Source organism: Barbus barbus (genome assembly GCF_936440315.1).
Source record: "Barbus barbus genome assembly, chromosome: 20".
Taxonomy (NCBI): Eukaryota; Metazoa; Chordata; class Actinopteri; order Cypriniformes; family Cyprinidae; genus Barbus; species Barbus barbus.
Window position 1 is genome coordinate 6,477,610 of NC_136748.1, and position 16,801 is coordinate 6,494,410.

General features: G+C 37.8%; 1 protein-coding gene across 1 annotated transcript in view; it reads right to left on the bottom strand.

The window, feature by feature from the left end:
• The window catches only part of LOC306886578 (BRISC and BRCA1-A complex member 2), a 90,859-nt gene that overhangs the window by 72,019 nt on the left and 2,039 nt on the right, over window positions 1-16,801 (bottom strand). The window contains exons 3-4 of the mRNA XM_079443788.1: window positions 16,228-16,304; window positions 4,547-4,641 (exon numbers count right to left, since the gene is read on the bottom strand). Coding sequence (XP_079299914.1) covers window positions 4,547-4,641; window positions 16,228-16,304 — 172 coding nt within the window. The remainder of the gene's footprint in view (window positions 1-4,546; window positions 4,642-16,227; window positions 16,305-16,801) is intronic.

Here is a 16,801-nt window from a genome sequence, read left to right on the forward strand (position 1 = left end):
TTTTGAAATCTTTAGGCTTCACACTGCCAAATATTTCCTTCTGTGATCCATGGAAAAAGAAAACCATACTAGTTTGGAACATAAGTTGTTCACTTCTGAATGAACCATTTCTTTTTTATGATAAAATTTATGAGTGTTTTAATTGAAAAACTTAAAAAAATTACCTTCATTAATTGACTTTAAAATTAGAAATGATGAAAACACTCTTGTAACATTTCTTTTCACACCCTAGTAAATCTTCTGGTGTCAGCAGTTCACGTAAACCCACCATTCAAGCCATGGAAACTAAATGGTGGTTAGCAGCTAATAATATTTGTGACGGAGTGTAAACAACCCCAGGTTTTGCTGAGACATCAGAAATTCCTCAAAGCAGTGTGAAATCTCTGCAATATTCCATGTAACTAGAAAACAAGCCTGTGTCCAGCATCTGAGCGCTGGTGATGTGAAAATCTGAATTATTAAACATAACAGTTTTTTGTCGTTAGCGGAGCAGCATGCTAACATCCTTAAATACAAAACCTATTTAAACTACATTTTTTCACAAACGTGCATAATATATCACAACTAAACAGAACAATTTCATTATTCTACTGCTCTGCCATTTACAACAAATTGCAAGGCCACCCTGGGTCTCGCAAAACGAATATGTCTATAGACAGTAGACAGCAAGTCAGCTCGCTAGATTTTGGAACACAGCTGCATATTGAGGTGTGAACGATCCGGGCACAAGAGGTTATTGTTGATCTTGAGTCTCTCACATGCCAATGTGAAAATGATCAGTTTGCATGGCACGCACTGACAGCTCAATTAAAGCAGCAGAACCGTCTGGGAAAGACGAAAGCAAATAAGATGAACAAATCAGAATAAGAACATATACAACAAATGTATACCTGTTTTTAGACATTATGTTTGCCTATGATGTGGCATCTTAATATCCCCAGGCATTTTGGATCATTCATGTTTGGTTACATATAAAAGAAAAATCCAGCTTAGTGCAGAATAAACAGGATAAAGAACAAGACAGAGGGAGGCTGGCTGCAAACCAACATAAGAAAACATCCATGGAAAAGAAACCGGATGGCTGCACACACATACACACCATAACGAAGAAGCTAAAACACAAAGCAAACACATGGGCAGAGTGCAGCCTTGGCAGCACAGAGGTGCTTCCCCCCTTATGTTTTCAGCTGCATTCAAGAGACAGTGAGCAATAGTCACCGTCTCACAGACTCTGACATAAGCACGGGATTTTTTCATTCCGTTCCTATTAAAAATAGCCTGGAGGACAGCTTTAAGCAATCAGGGTATGAGGAGGGTATGTCTTGCACAAACTCTGTCTCCCTTGCAAACATCATCTCTAAGGAACAAACCCATACGATGAATTCTCAATAATAATGAGAATTCAGAGTAATTTAACACACCACAAGAGGAATCTGGTGGGCCCATATGAGATGCCAGTAAATTTAGCCTGAATAGAATAGAATAGAATAGAATAGAATAGAATAGAATAACTATGGGATTAGATTTGTTGCATATTTCCAAAACAATTAGGTTACAATCTGCAAATAAATAGATCAATGAAAATATATAACTTTAAAGTTAATAAATATATATATACATTTTTTTTTTTTTTTTTAAGTTGATTTTTATTTCCAAGTAAGATTTGTTTATGTATTTTATGGTTATTATAGTTAACTACAATAACCCTGATCACAGGAAGTGGATTGATTCCTGCATTTATGAATTACCACATACTTCTTTAGATTTTGAAACATTTCTAACGTCAAGATGTGCACACAAATACACAAATAACCAATGCACTTCAGCCAATCAGATAACAACACACTGCTTTGAACAATCGAAGCACGTTCTAGCTACAGCCAAAATAAATACCATCAGTTTTTCTTTGAAAATTTTAGTTTATTTATTTGTGAACTTAATTTAAGTATTGAAACTCTCCACATTTATTTGAGGATCATAATCTATTTATTTGAAAATTAAACAAATCTAACCCCATAAAGAATACACAAATGCTAAGCATGTGGCACACTGTTTGTGTAGAAAAACACAGTGGCTCTTTTATGCCAAAAATGATATTCCTAACCCCCTAACCCTAACAAAAAACAAACCAACATTTATTAAAAAAAAAAAAAAAAAAAATGAACAAATGACTGTTTCAAAGCCTAGTGAGTTTCCTATCTGGATGGTTGTTTTTGAGAGTGTTCTGCAGCAGTACTGCCTCTGTTGATAATTGTGCAATCCTAAAATCGGCACTAGAAGGAGGACACTTTTAAGCGCAGACGCAAGACTTATGTAATTCACCAACACTGTCTCTTCAGAACACTGGAAGCCCCCCGGGTCAAATTTGGCTGCTGAGTCGACCACGCACATCGATACCAGCCATCTGATTTAACTAACCGCACTAAAAGAAGACAAAACAGCTGAAAGCTCTGTTGCACTGCTACTTCAAAGATATTCAATAATAACAGAGCCATTGTTTTTCTGAACAACCGAGTTTAGCCTGCAGCTACCACATTTTTGGTTCACTGGAGATTTGAGAGAATTTTTCATGGGGGGGTAAGAGTGACCCTAAAGCAAGCACAGACACTTCACTAAAACAAGACTATTTACATTTGTCAGATTTAGCTAAATTTGGTCTCTCTGTACAGAGAAGATCTAAAATGAATGCATCATCTTGCATGGGTGTTGTTTTAATGTTGAAAAAAAAAAAAAAAAAAAACTTTTATAATTTTGCACATTCATATAACTCTTTATAACTATTTATAAATCCAAAAATGCGATAACATTTGTATATTTAGTCTACTAAACTACTGTTCCATAACATAATACAGTATCTCACAGAAGTGAGTACACCCCTCACATTTTTGTAAATACAGGTATTTTATTATATCTTTTCATGTGACAACACTGAAGAAATGACACTTTGCTACAATGTAAAGTAGTGAGTGTACAGCTTGTATAACAGTGTAAATTTGCTGTCCCCTCAAAATAACTCAACACACAGCCATTAATGTCTAAACCGCTGGCCACAAATGTTAGTACACCCCTAAGTGAAAATGTCCAAATTGTGTCAAAGTGTCAATATTTTGTGTGGCGCCATTATTTTCCAGCACTGCCTTAACCCTCTTGGGCATGGAGTTCACCAGAGCTTCACAGGTTGCCACTGGAGTCCTCTTCCACTCCTCCATGACGACATCACAGAGCTGGTGAATGTTAGAGACCTTGCGCTCCTCCACCTTCCGTTTGAGGATGCCCCACAGATGCTCAATAGGGTTTAGGTCTGGGGACATGCTTGGCCAGTCCATCACCTTTACCCTCAGCTTCTTTAGCAAGGCAGTGGTCGTCTTGGAGGTGTGTTTGGGGTCGTTATCATGTTGGAATACTGCCCTGCGGCCCAGTCTCTGCTTCAGTATGTCACAGTACATGTTGGCTTTCATGGTTCCCTCAATGAACTGTAGCTCCCCAGTGCCGGCAGCATTCATGCAGCCCCAGACCATGACACTCCCACCACCATGCTTGACTGTAGGCAAGACGCACTTGTCTTTGTACTCCTCACCTGGTTGCCGCCACATATGCTTGACACCATCTGAACCAAATAAGTTTATCTTGGTCTCATCAGACCACAGGACATGGTTCCAGTAATCCATGTCCTTAGTCTACTTGTCTTAAGCAAACTGTTTGCGGGCTTTCTTGTGCATCATCTTTAGAAGAGGTTTCCTTCTGGGACGACAGCCATGCAGACCAATTTGATGCAGTGTGCGGCGTATGGTCTGAGCAAAGACAGGCTGACCCCCCACCCCTTCAACCTCTGCAGCAATGCTGGCAGCACTCATACGTCTATTTCCCAAACACAACCTCTGGATATGACGCTGAGCACGTGCACTCAACTTCTTTGGTCGACCATAGCAAGGCCTGTTCTGAGTGGAACCTGTCCTGTTAAGCTGCTGTATGGTCTTCGCCACCGTGCTGCAGCTCAGTTTCAGGGTCTTGGCAATCTTCTTATAGCCTTCACCATCTTTATGTAGAGCAACAATACCTTTTTTCAGATCCTCAGAGAGTTCCTTACCATGAGGTGCCATGTTGAACTTCCAGTGACCAGTATGAGAGAGTAAGAACGATAACACCAAATTTAACACATCTGCTCCCCATTCACACCTGAGACCTTGTAACACTAACGAGTCACATGACACCGGGGAGAGAAAATGGCTAATTGGGCCCAATTTGGACATTTTCACTTAGGGGTGTACTCGCTTTTGTGGCCAGCGGTTTAGACATTAATGGCTGTGTGTTGAGTTATTTTGAGGGGACAGCAAATTTACAATGTTATACAAGCTGTACACTCACTACTTTACATTGAAGCAAAGTGTAATTTCTTCAGTGTTGTGACATGAAAAGATATAATAAAATATTTACAAAAATGTGAGGGGTGTACTCACTTCTGTGAGATACTGTATTCATCTAAAATTCTCTATATTTAGAATACAGGGTAATGACGTCATATAATTATTATAATTGTAATACGCACCGGGAGTTCTGATGGTTCAGGCAGGAAGTCAGCATCCTCTCCGAAGATAAAGTCTGGGGGCAGTTCTGGGTCTTTGGCATTGAAGATAATGTCCCCTGTAAGAAGAAAGTGTTAATCACACTGATAATTACTTCATAACCCATGTGATACGACAAGGGTTGTGCCGATAGATGACAATATCGTGTATCGATGATAGTCAGAGATAGTCAAGACGATATTAGGCTCATTCTTCTATTAATGTATACAACTATTATTATTATTATTATTGTTAGACAGCCTATTATTATTGGGCTATCAAATTGCCCCGCTATTTCACCTCAGTGCCGCACTACACACACATGCGCAAATGAGGATCAAGGCCAAAGTATACTTCGGCCGTCCAAGCCCACACACTGTCCTTATTTGGGAAAGTCGTGGCCTAATGGTTAGAGAGTCGGACTTGTAATCCGAAGGTTGCGGGTTCGAGTCTCCGGCCGGCAGGAATTGTAGGTGGGGGGAGTGAATGTCCAGCGCTCTCTCCACCCTCAATACCACGACTGAGGTGCCCTTGAGCAAGGCACCGAACCCCCAACTGCTCCCCGGGCGCTGCAGCATAAAATGGCTGCCCACTGCTCCGGGTGTATGTTCACGGTGTGTGTGTGTTCACTGCTGTGTGTGTGCACGTTGGATGGGTTAAATGCAGAGCACGAATTCCGAGTATGGGTCACCATACTTGGCTGAATGTCACTTCACTTCACTTCAATGAATGTCACTTCACTTATTATGTCATTTTCGGCATCAAGAGGACTCGTGGACAGTCGCGCACCCCGTCCGAGTTCAGGCAATTTTGTGAGACCGAACGGAACGCGGAAAGTGAAGAAGCCTTTAAAATACCTTTAGCTTTATCAAGTTCGTTTATGTCCAGCACAAACTATTTTTGATTTTCACCTTGACTGATTTTTAGACCGATAACTTGTAACACTCAGCCAAAATGCGTCGATGCGGCAAACTTGTCACAGTAGGACGTGCGGTCCTGTATGACTGCTGTATCCGAATATGAACTAGCTCTTTTAAATATTTTTATATTTAACATGTTAGCTTTTCAGTATGTTTGAAAGTATATTATTTCGGTTATTGGTACTTCCAGGCTCTCTCGCACGCGCAGTTCAAAATCGCCAAATAGATATGATATCGGCGATCTCACAGGCTGGCGATATGACGATATGAAAAATGACCATATCGCCCAACACTACAAACGACACGTTATTGAATTTCATCCAGTTCAAGCCAAGACACAAGCCAACTCTTTATTGAGTTGCACTGTAGAATACAACCTTGCAAAAAGCAAATCTCACTATGTCAAAGAGATCTTTACTTTAGATGCCTGTTTGATATTTACACACTGTACTTACTGTACTTTCCATTTACGCTCATATGTAAATAAAGGTTTCATGGTTGTTTATCAATGCTTTTTCATGTGGATGGCCTAATGGCTCTTGTAGTGACACCAACTCTAAAAGAGCATTATCGCACTAATGGACATTAACAAGCCATTGAAAAAGCTAAATTTTCAATTATGGGTATAATGTTCCGATATAAATATTGTTAGACAGGTGATACTATTATTATGGGTTTACCATAATAATAAGGAACATTTGTCATATTTCATTAATCCCTTAGAAGCACACAAACAAGCTTTCAGAGTAGAATACCTTTCTGTAAACAAAGATGAGAACAAAAACATACCTCATCAGATCCTGTCTAAGTACATAGGCTATTCATTTCTTCATCATTATTAAGAACCATTTCCGTATCAGAAAATATTACCACAACGGTGACAAGGGTTTGTAACACTGTAAAGGACTGAACATTAGGTTACTCTCATTCAAGATATACACAAAAACTATGCCAAAGTTCTTGCATGCATCATGAATACCTCAGATTTAAACAGGTGGGAAATCAAAATTGATAATTAATTATGATGTAAAGTTTCATAGTAAGACGTCTTTACTTCTGGTACTTTTTATGCTTTTGAAAGCTTCGGTAGCCATTCACTTTTGAAGTACTGTATAAGTAAAAAACTCATCATCCGTGTTTCAAGCATTGTTTTTATAGCTTGCTTAGCTCCCAACAATGTTCCTTTCAGACATGATTTTAGGCCATGCATGTTAAAATAATATACATTTCTATTTATAAATCCATTCTGTTTCTTTTTTTCATACTACTTCTCCTCTGTCTTTTCCATGGACCTATAAAAAAAAAAAAACAGAGCAAAACAAACACAAGGCAGTAATTTTCCACAGATGAGCACGAGGGAAAAACGTCTGGATGATGTTTGTCGTACATTTGTCACATCTGATGGCATCTTGGAAAAGCTCTTGCCAAATACCTAAAGAGATAGCAGTGGATTTGGCATAGAAGCATAAATGTTGGGCAAATATGCAGCACTACCCAAATTTACACCCTGAGGGTAGTCATGGTGGGTGCTACTCAAAAAACACCACAACAGCTGTCGCAAACTCTTGTGAGAAGCAGAAAGCCGGAGGACCCTGTTTAGTGACTGGAGTGCTCTCTTTGCAACAGTCAGCAGCATTAGTATCACAAGTAAACAATCAGCATTCTTCCTGGAAGAACAGCAACACAATGAACCACCTAGGAATGGAAGCAGGCAACAGTTAAGAAATTTACTTTTTTTCCCTTTCCTGTTTCTCCTGATTCTGGAGTAGCTCCAAGTAAGCAACTCTAAATAAAAAAAAATTATATATAGAAAATTAATTCCACTGATGTTGGGACAACACATCTCCACAGCAGACGGACTGTGACATTTCTAAAACAGATGCTTAAAAAAAATCATACGATAGAGAGTTTCTGAAAGATTCTCTCATAATTTGCATAGGTCTGGAATCCTTTGGCAAGTCATTGGCAAAACAAAGGCGATGAGTTATGAAAAGGTCTTGAGTCACTTTTCAGCTGTCAGCCACTGGCAGTTGCAAAATCCAACCGAGGAAGCAGATCCAACTCTCAACTTGATTCTCAACTCATTCTTGATTATTTAGAAGCAAAAAAAGTTGAATGTGTTTCGAACAAAATAGATATTATGAATAATGGATATGTGAATGCATCAGCTTTCCAAGAAAATCAATCAAACCTATTTCTATCTGAACAATACCAAGAAAAAAATGACAATTATTTTAATTCATGAAAAAAAAAGAATATTGTCAATAAAATATTTAATGGACTTCTTCCTGTTCCTGAGCAGTGGAGCAAGTGTTATTATTAGGCGTGAGAATACAGATGTAATTCAAATACTGATTACTATGATTTATTGTGACACAGTGTTAAGAAGGGCATCGTTCCGCTACGCCTCCATTTTTAGTACTAAATTTGATTTTCCATTTCAATTTGCACTTGAGCTCTGACATTCAGTAAAGGTCGCTAATGCAAAAATGTAACATTATTATTCTCTGATAATGCACAACTAAAAGCACTGCCTCAGGCATGTACCAATGCCCCCAAAATGACCAACGACCAAACTTCTTCATTAACCAACCCATAGTTTTTCTTTTAAATCTTCTAAACAGCCACACATTGCAACAAAATATTACAAATAAGTCGATGGCCATGCATCTCCAAAAGAAAAAAAAGCCTCACTGAGTAACCTTGATTTCTCACTCTCAGACTGCATGATCAATTCCAGCTCCAAGAAATTTGTTCAAATGTGGCCTCCGTGAAAAACTGCTTGAGTGTTTGAGTGTGTCATGACTCAGAGCTATAACAGGAACTCCCAATTAAGATCACTGCCGAGTTATAATTACTATCCAACCTCATTAAACATCACTGAGCTGTGGTACTTGAAAGCATTTCAGACAAAACCTCTAAAAGCCCTTCTCAGAAGCTCGTTTCCAAATTGAAAGAATTGTGCTCAGTGCACCACCAATACGAAGTCTTGAAGAATCGGTGTAATACGGTTTTATTAGTCTAACATTTGCAAAAAGTTCAGTAATTGGCTGCATTCCACAACCCTTTAAAGTATGTAGTTCTATTGGTTTATGAGAAAAGGAGGACCAAAACTTGCCCTCAGGTTTCTATGTGAATTTCCCTTGAATAAAGGCTAGCTAGGCACAAAACAATTACAGTCTATTACAAAATAAACAAAAGCAGGGGTGCTCCGATTGGTTGGCTACTGATCACTATCGGCCGATAAACGCTTGGGGATGTTTGATCGGCGGTCTCTAAAAAGGCAGATCTCAAAAAAACGATCTCAAGCTGAAGACGCTCCTGCTGTGAGAAATTTGGCACAACATGCAGCGCACCGTCTCAGTCTTTGTCTTTCTTCATTAAATAACTTACAAAGTAATTTGAAAACCTTATGTGAGACGTAATTTCACAAAAAGCACGAGTGAATCACCACGCACGCTCTCTTTCTCACTCAAAATGCGCAAACGGCTTCAAATCAAATCGCGTCTGCACTATAAGCGAGTTGAACAGTTGACAGGAACTGTCACTTGCACAATAGAGGCAGGGTCGCGTCGTCATAGTTTATAAATTGCATTTCTTTTTAATTCTTGCCAGTGTTTAAACCATTCAGCGCTTGCACACACACATAAGGCCCGGTTCACATCCGTTTGCAGTGCGTATTTATTCCACGCTCATCGTAACGGATTAGATACTGCTTTCTGGGATTGGCAATCGGTGATCGGCATCAAAAATACTGAACGGAGCACCCCTAAACAAAAGGTAAGAACTTCAAGGCCTGAGAACCCACATTAAGCTGTGATGCTCATGTCAGCGAGTTTCTATTATATTCTCACCAAAATTTGTTTAATTGACCCTTTGCAGGGAGCTTGACTGACAGGCAATCTGACCAATCATAACGCCAAATCCACCATTTTGCCACACAGGAGAGTAAATTAATGTGGGTGGACTTAAACTTTAAACATTTTGTGTATTGACGACAGAGATGGGCAGTATTTTAATTAAATGTTTTTGAAATATGTATTTAAGTACTAAATACGTATTTTGTAATTTGTATTTTGCTGGACAAAAAAAAAAAAAAAAAAATGTAATTTGTAATTAAATACTTTGAGAGAGTATTTTGTATTTGAAATACCCAAAATGCATAATCAAGTAGTTCATTTTATTCTCAGATAATACAATATCGTTCTTCACAAAGAAAACACAACACTATTCTTGGCCTCCACGTCGTGCATTAAAATAGTTTATTCCTTACTTATTTCCTTATTCTATTTTTATTATCTGTGCCTTGTCTTGTCACTGTCATTACGTTTGTGCTGTGGAAGCCTCTGTCCCCATAACAAATTCCTTGTATGAGTAAACATACCTAGCAATAAAGCTCTTTCTTCACCTGTGTTAATAGTACTGCCAGCTAATAGCCTATCATAGTTTTTGGCTAGATGCAAGTGAATCATATGACATCCTGTTGGATCCGGCTTAGTTCACCACCCCCCTATAAGACCTTACAGGAGTGGAATGACATGGAACATCTTTGGAACATAAATTAAGATATTTTTGATGAAATCTGAGAGCTTTCTATCCCTCTACAGTCAGTCATGCAACTTACACATTCAAGTAAGGCTGCACGATTATGACAAAAATCATAATTGTCGATTATTCCCTTGAGATTGTAATTGCGATTATTAATAACGATTATTTTGAACAGATTTATGCCATTGTTTGAAGCTGCATGCCATATTTTTATATAAAATATACAGGTCCTTCTAAAAAAATTAGCATATTGTGATAAAGTTCATTATTTTCTGTAATGTACTGATAAACATTAGACTTTCATATATTTTAGATTCATTACAACACAACTGAAATAGTTCAAGCCTTTTATTGTTTTAATATTGATGATTTTGGCATACAGCTCATGAAAACCCAAAATTCCTCTCAAAAAATTAGCATATTTCATCCGACCAATAAAAGAAAAGTGTTTTTAATACAAAAAAAGTCAACCTTCAAATAATTATGTTCAGTTATGCACTCAATACTTGGTCGGGAATCCTTTTGCAGAAATGACTGCTTCAATGCGGCGTGGCATGGAGGCAATCAGCCTGTGGCACTGCTGAGGTGTTATGGAGGCCCAGGATGCTTCGATAGTGGCCTTAAGCTCATCCAGAGTGTTGGGTCTTGCGTCTCTCAACTTTCTCTTCACAATATCCCACAGATTCTCTATGGGGTTCAGGTCAGGAGAGTTGGCAGGCCAATTGAGCACAGTAATACCATGGTCAGTAAACCATTTACCAGTGGTTTTGGCACTGTGAGCAGGTGCCAGGTCGTGCTGAAAAATGAAATCTTCATCTCCATAAAGCTTTTCAGCAGATGGAAGCATGAAGTGCTCCAAAATCTCCTGATAGCTAGCTGCATTGACCCTGCCCTTGATAAAACACAGTGGACCAACACCAGCATCACTGGACACTGGACTTCAGGCATTTTTGCATTTCCCTCTCCCCAGTCTTCCTCCAGACTCTGGCACCTTGATTTCCGAATGACATGCAAAATTTGCTTTCATCCGAAAAAAGTACTTTGGACCACTGAGCAACAGTCCAGTGCTGCTTCTCTGTAGCCCAGGTCAGGCGCTTCTGCCGCTGTTTCTGGTTCAAAAGTGGCTTGACCTGGGGAATGCGGCACCTGTAGCCCATTTCCTGCACACGCCTGTACACGGTGGCTCTGGATGTTTCTACTCCAGACTCAGTCCACTGCTTCCGCAGGTCCCCCAAGGTCTGGAATCGGTCCTTCTCCACAATCTTCCTCAGGGTCCGGTCACCTCTTCTCGTTGTGCTGCGTTTTCTGCCACACTTTTTCCTTCCCACAGACTTCCCACTGAGGTGCCTTGATACGGCACTCTGGGAACAGCCTATTCGTTCAGAAATTTCTTTCTGTGTCTTACCCTCTTGCTTGAGGGTGTCAATGATGGCCTTCTGGACAGCAGTCAGGTCGGCAGTCTTACCCATGATTGCGGTTTTGAGTAATGAACCAGGCTGGGAGTTTTTAAAAGCCTCAGGAATCTTTTGCAGGTGTTTAGAGTTAATTAGTTGATTCAGATGATTAGGTTAATAGCTCGTTTAGAGAACCTTTCCATGATATGCTAAATTTTTGAGATAGGAATTTTGGGTTTTCATGAGCTGTATGCCAAAATCATCAATATTAAAACAATAAAAGGCTTGAACTACTTCAGTTGTGTTGTAATGAATCTAAAATATATGAAAGTCTAATGTTTATCAGTACATTACAGAAAATAATGAACTTTATCACAATATGCTAATTTTTTGAGAAGGACCTGTATATTTAAAAAAAGGCTGAAAACACTCTTCCTGAACTTTTATTGCTTTTGAGTTGGAATGCAGATGTACATTTGACAGTACCGTTGTGAAAACTGTAACAGCCTCATCTTTTATACATAACCAAAAGTACAGCACCTCATTATCATGGTAAAAACGTAGCCTAACTATATGGTTTGCATTGAAGAACAGTAGCCTAAAGACATTCAGTCAATTACAAATCCACATCAGCTGATAGAATAATTAACAAAATAATGCAATTATATTCCATTACTCCTTTAACATATTTAGTATATTAATAATATAATAATACTCAATAAGAATATCCTACTTTTCTGCCACCTTACCATTAGTAGTTACCGTGTTACTACAGTAAAACTATGGTAAATGTGGGTGATTTGTGGATTGAAACGTCTTCTAACTGGATCGTTGTTGCACTGTTTCTGCATCAGTGTTGATGAGAATAACAGCTCCGATTTATTTGGCTTTAAACTAGTTTAAATTAAAGAGACGTGATTTGTTCTGGAGAACTCAGCGCTATTTTGTTCTGCTTTTGACGCGTTTGGCGTTTAACATATCTATCATGCACAATAGAGTGACAACGACTATCAGTTAAAATGTCTTTTATCTGGTGTGTTTGAGTTTGTTAAACCCCGCGATGCAAACATCTCTTAAGCACACAGAATAATGCAATTGGGCATTTTTAATTGTTTATTTATTTTGTAATCGTGGCTTTGAACGATTATGTAATCGTGATATCCATAATCGTAATCGCGATTAGAAATTTGATTAATTGTGCAGCCCTACAAGGTAGGAAAGACATCATCAAGTAATCCATGTCATTAAGTAATCCAATTTTATTAAGTGACTTCAGTGCTTTTTTTGCGCAAAAACGTAATTTACCACTTTATTTCTGAAAATATTATCCAAACACGTGTTGTGGTACTCTAGTGAACACTCACTCATGTGTGTTGTGTTGATGTGTGTCTTTTATGGCATGAACACAACACAACACAAATTAGTTTTCTCTCATTTGAACACAGAATGCAGATCAATATTTTCATAAAGTTGTAAATTATGCTTTATTGTGCAAACAAAGCACTCACGTCACATAAAATTGAGGTTAAACCACTGAGGTCACATGGAGTACTTTAACAATGTCTTTCCTACCGTTCTGGGCTTTGAATGTATAAGTTGCATTGCTGCCTATGGAGGGAAAGCTCTCGGATTTCATCAAAAAGATCTTCATTTGTGTTTGGAAGATGAAAGAATGTCTTATGGGTGTAAAATGACACAAGGGTGAGCAATTAATGACAGAATTTTCATTTTTGGGTGAAATAAACCTTTAATTCGTCAGAAAGAAAAAGTGAAAGAAACTCTTTTGGTGCTCAGTGCAAACTGGCTAAGTATGCATTAAAATATATACTATCAGATATTGCTCACTGAAAGACAGAAAAAAAAGCTGCTCTAGAACTTTCCTTGCTAGCTGCAATATGACATTAGCTTGCTTGGCAAAAGTTAGCAAGCTTACTTGTTTCTATAGACAAATTAAAATTTTGTCTGAAATTTATAGACAAACTGAAAATGCAAATCCAAAAATGCAGTGTAATTTTAATGAACCTCATCTGTCAACATGATGTCAGTAAATCCCACTGGCCATTGCTCACTGGCATTAGGCCTGCTATGGAGTGTGTGCAAGAGAAGTTGCTGACTGTTCACTTAACTGGCCACCTGTGTCGCTAATAACAAGGGTTTCTGTATTCTATATAGAGCCCTTTAACAACAAAATATCAACATTTTCAGGAGTTAATCTTTACTGTTGACAGTGAAATAGCTTGAACCATCCTCTTGAGTAGGATTAGGTGGTATGACAATACAGTTTCGCAGGACTGCTTAATTTTTGACATGCTTATAAAGAAACCATAAAGGAGTGATAAAGAAACATGAAAAAATAGCTTGATGGTATTCAAGTAAACAGAAATTAGAAGAAATATGGATCAATATATTGGATATATTGTCTAGCGTTCGGGTTAAAGAAAATGCTGTTTATAAATAAGTTGTTCAAGGAGGGGAAAGCAATTATCTTTCTCTTATAGGTGTACCTAAATATTATGACACTGTCTCTTGCACTTGATTGCTTGTAAATATTGTATTTTTAAATTACAAATGACTTGTATTTTAATTAAATACATTTCTCACACCAGTATTTTGTATTTTAACTTAAATACATTTGATGAGCAAGTATATGTAATTTGTAACTTTATACTTTTTGATGTAATTGTGCCCATCTCTGATTGACGTCTGATTGACGTCTTATTATTTTGTGTATTTGGTGTAACAGAATATGTTGACATGCTTTAATGTTCAAAAAACACATTATTTTTCAAATACTGTACATTATTGTAGTTCCTCTATGCCCCGCCTCTCTCAAATGCGTCGTTTTCTACAAAGCCTCTCCTTCCGACAAGCACAGTCTGCTCTGATTGGCCAGCTGACCCAATGCATTGTGATTGGCCGAACACCACAAGCACGTGTCAGAAATGCAACGCCCCTTTCCATAATCGCGAGCTTCAGCTTTCAAGTTAGTTTTATCAGTTCAAGTCCGAAAGGGGAACAAAGTCGCGTGACAGACACAGTGATGATGCTCGTATGTATTTGCACACAAGCAGCAGTTAAGACGATTTCTGACGGGCTGTACACTCCGCTGTGATGTGAGTGACCCTGTTCCCCTCACACACACACACACGAAGCGAATACAATAGCAAATACTTGAACTAATAACAAAACATACTTACAGTCGCTGATTCAGAAGTTTGTCAGAGCAAAGTCGGAATTTACCCTTTTTTTTTTTTTTTTTGGAAATAGCCTTTGTACACAGCCAGCCTTGTACTCTCCTGGGTTCACGAAACTGTTGTCCATAAAATGCCTTGCGCAAATTCGAACATTTGGGTTGTGCTGTTGTGTTGTAAACAAATCTTACCCAATGATTCCTAAATGCATCTACTTTCGGAAGGCCTAATAAAGTGCTTTTGCTTTCGCCTAGAAACACACAGTGTCTCCCTGACATGGCTGAATCAACACTACTGCGGTTACTGAAACCACGCCTTCTGTCTGCGTGAACATTTGGGCGGCATTACGCAAATATTTCCACATCGTGACGTGGACATGTGCGGGCGTGTTTGAATGATCCGTTTTAGGGGGGGGCGTGGACGAGTTTTAACTTTTATAAAGTTTGGGTTTGAGACTTTAGTCTTTGCAACTTTAGGGATCTTATCTATGCACGAACAGCTTGTAACACTCCAAAGAGAAAGGAAAACTTGAAATCGCATCTTATGACCCCTTTAAAGAACCACAAAATGGTATTTATTTTTTGAATTTCTTAAAAAATAATGAAATTTGAAAGCTCTGCAATGTATTTTTTGTGAAAACATGATGTGTGACGTGAGAGCAGCATGGATTGTCGGACATAGCAACAGTAACTGGGGGGGGGTTGTCTTTGCGAAGAGTCAATTTATTTTGTTTTAATTCTTAGTACTTCAACAAACTAAAAGAATATGATAAATATTACCTTGGCAACTAGCTGAAATAAGATAACTACGCTATTTTAATATTTTAAGTAAATGTTTATTTTATTCCAAGTAATGTTTTTTATGGTTTTAGTTTTGGTAAATGATAATAACCCGGGGTGCATGGATCAATTTCACACTACCTTTGTCCTTTTGGTCCATGCTACCTTTAATAATATGAACAAAAATGGTTGAAACATTCATCAAAATATTTTTTTTTGCTTTCCACAAAAGTGTTGTGAGTTTGGAATTATATGAGGTAATGTTTGGTGAACTATTTAGTATAAAGGGATTTTGCCTTGAGTAATGAGTAATAAGATGTTAAATTACAAAATGATTCTCATGAACTCATTGGATTACAAATAACTTTCCTTATTAAACACAACATATCATTGGTGTTTAACGAGTTTGCCACCTCAGCTTTAATAAGGTTTTAATCAATCACCTTTTAGCACTTTGATGAGAAATCCCAGAGCTGAAGTTGATGATAACGTCAGAAAATACAAACACACAGAGCCTCTTTGAACAGAAGCCAAATATAAGCTACCATGAGGTTTTGCCTTCTACAGTATTTTACAAATCAATGCAATCCTTTCTACAGTTTTATGTACATGGAAGTAATATAGTGAACAACAATAAGATGATTTATACTGTACACTGCAGTTTGAAATATGCATCACTACACATTAAATCAGCACTATTTTAGCATGTCTGACAAGAACTTTGTAGCCTGCAGGAACATATCACTAGCAAACCACTTTCATTACACATCAGCAACTTTCACATAGTTATGAGTGACCTCTGATCTGTTCATACTCATAGATCAACTACTTACATTTGAGAGTCTCTCCAGCATATGGAATATGAAGTTTAAATCTGTCACAGCATGGACCAGGAATTAGTGATGTGCAGCTAAATGAAAAGGGGGAAAAACGACACTTCAATAGCTGAAAAATAGCAATAAATAAATACATTTATACAGCAAGGATGCATTCAATTGATTAAAAGTAACAGTAAAGATATTTATATGATACAAAAGATTTCTATACCCCCTCCCCCCAAAGAATCCTGAAAAAATACCATGGTTTCCAAAAAAAAAAAGATTAAGCAGAAAAAGAGTCAACATTAATATTAAGAAGCGTTATTAATAACTGAGCACCAATAATAATTAAAAGTAACAACAAATATTTGTTATATAACACCAAAGATTTATTAAGGATGTCACACTGAAGATTGAAGCAAAGGTCGCTGAAAATTCAGCATACATTTCAAATATTAAAAAAACAAAACAGTTCTTTTACATTTGAATAATATTTCACAAATAGAACGGATTTTGTATTTTTGCTAAAAAATAAATGCAGTCTCAGTGAGCATAAGAAGTTTCTTAAAACAATAAACATCTTAATTAT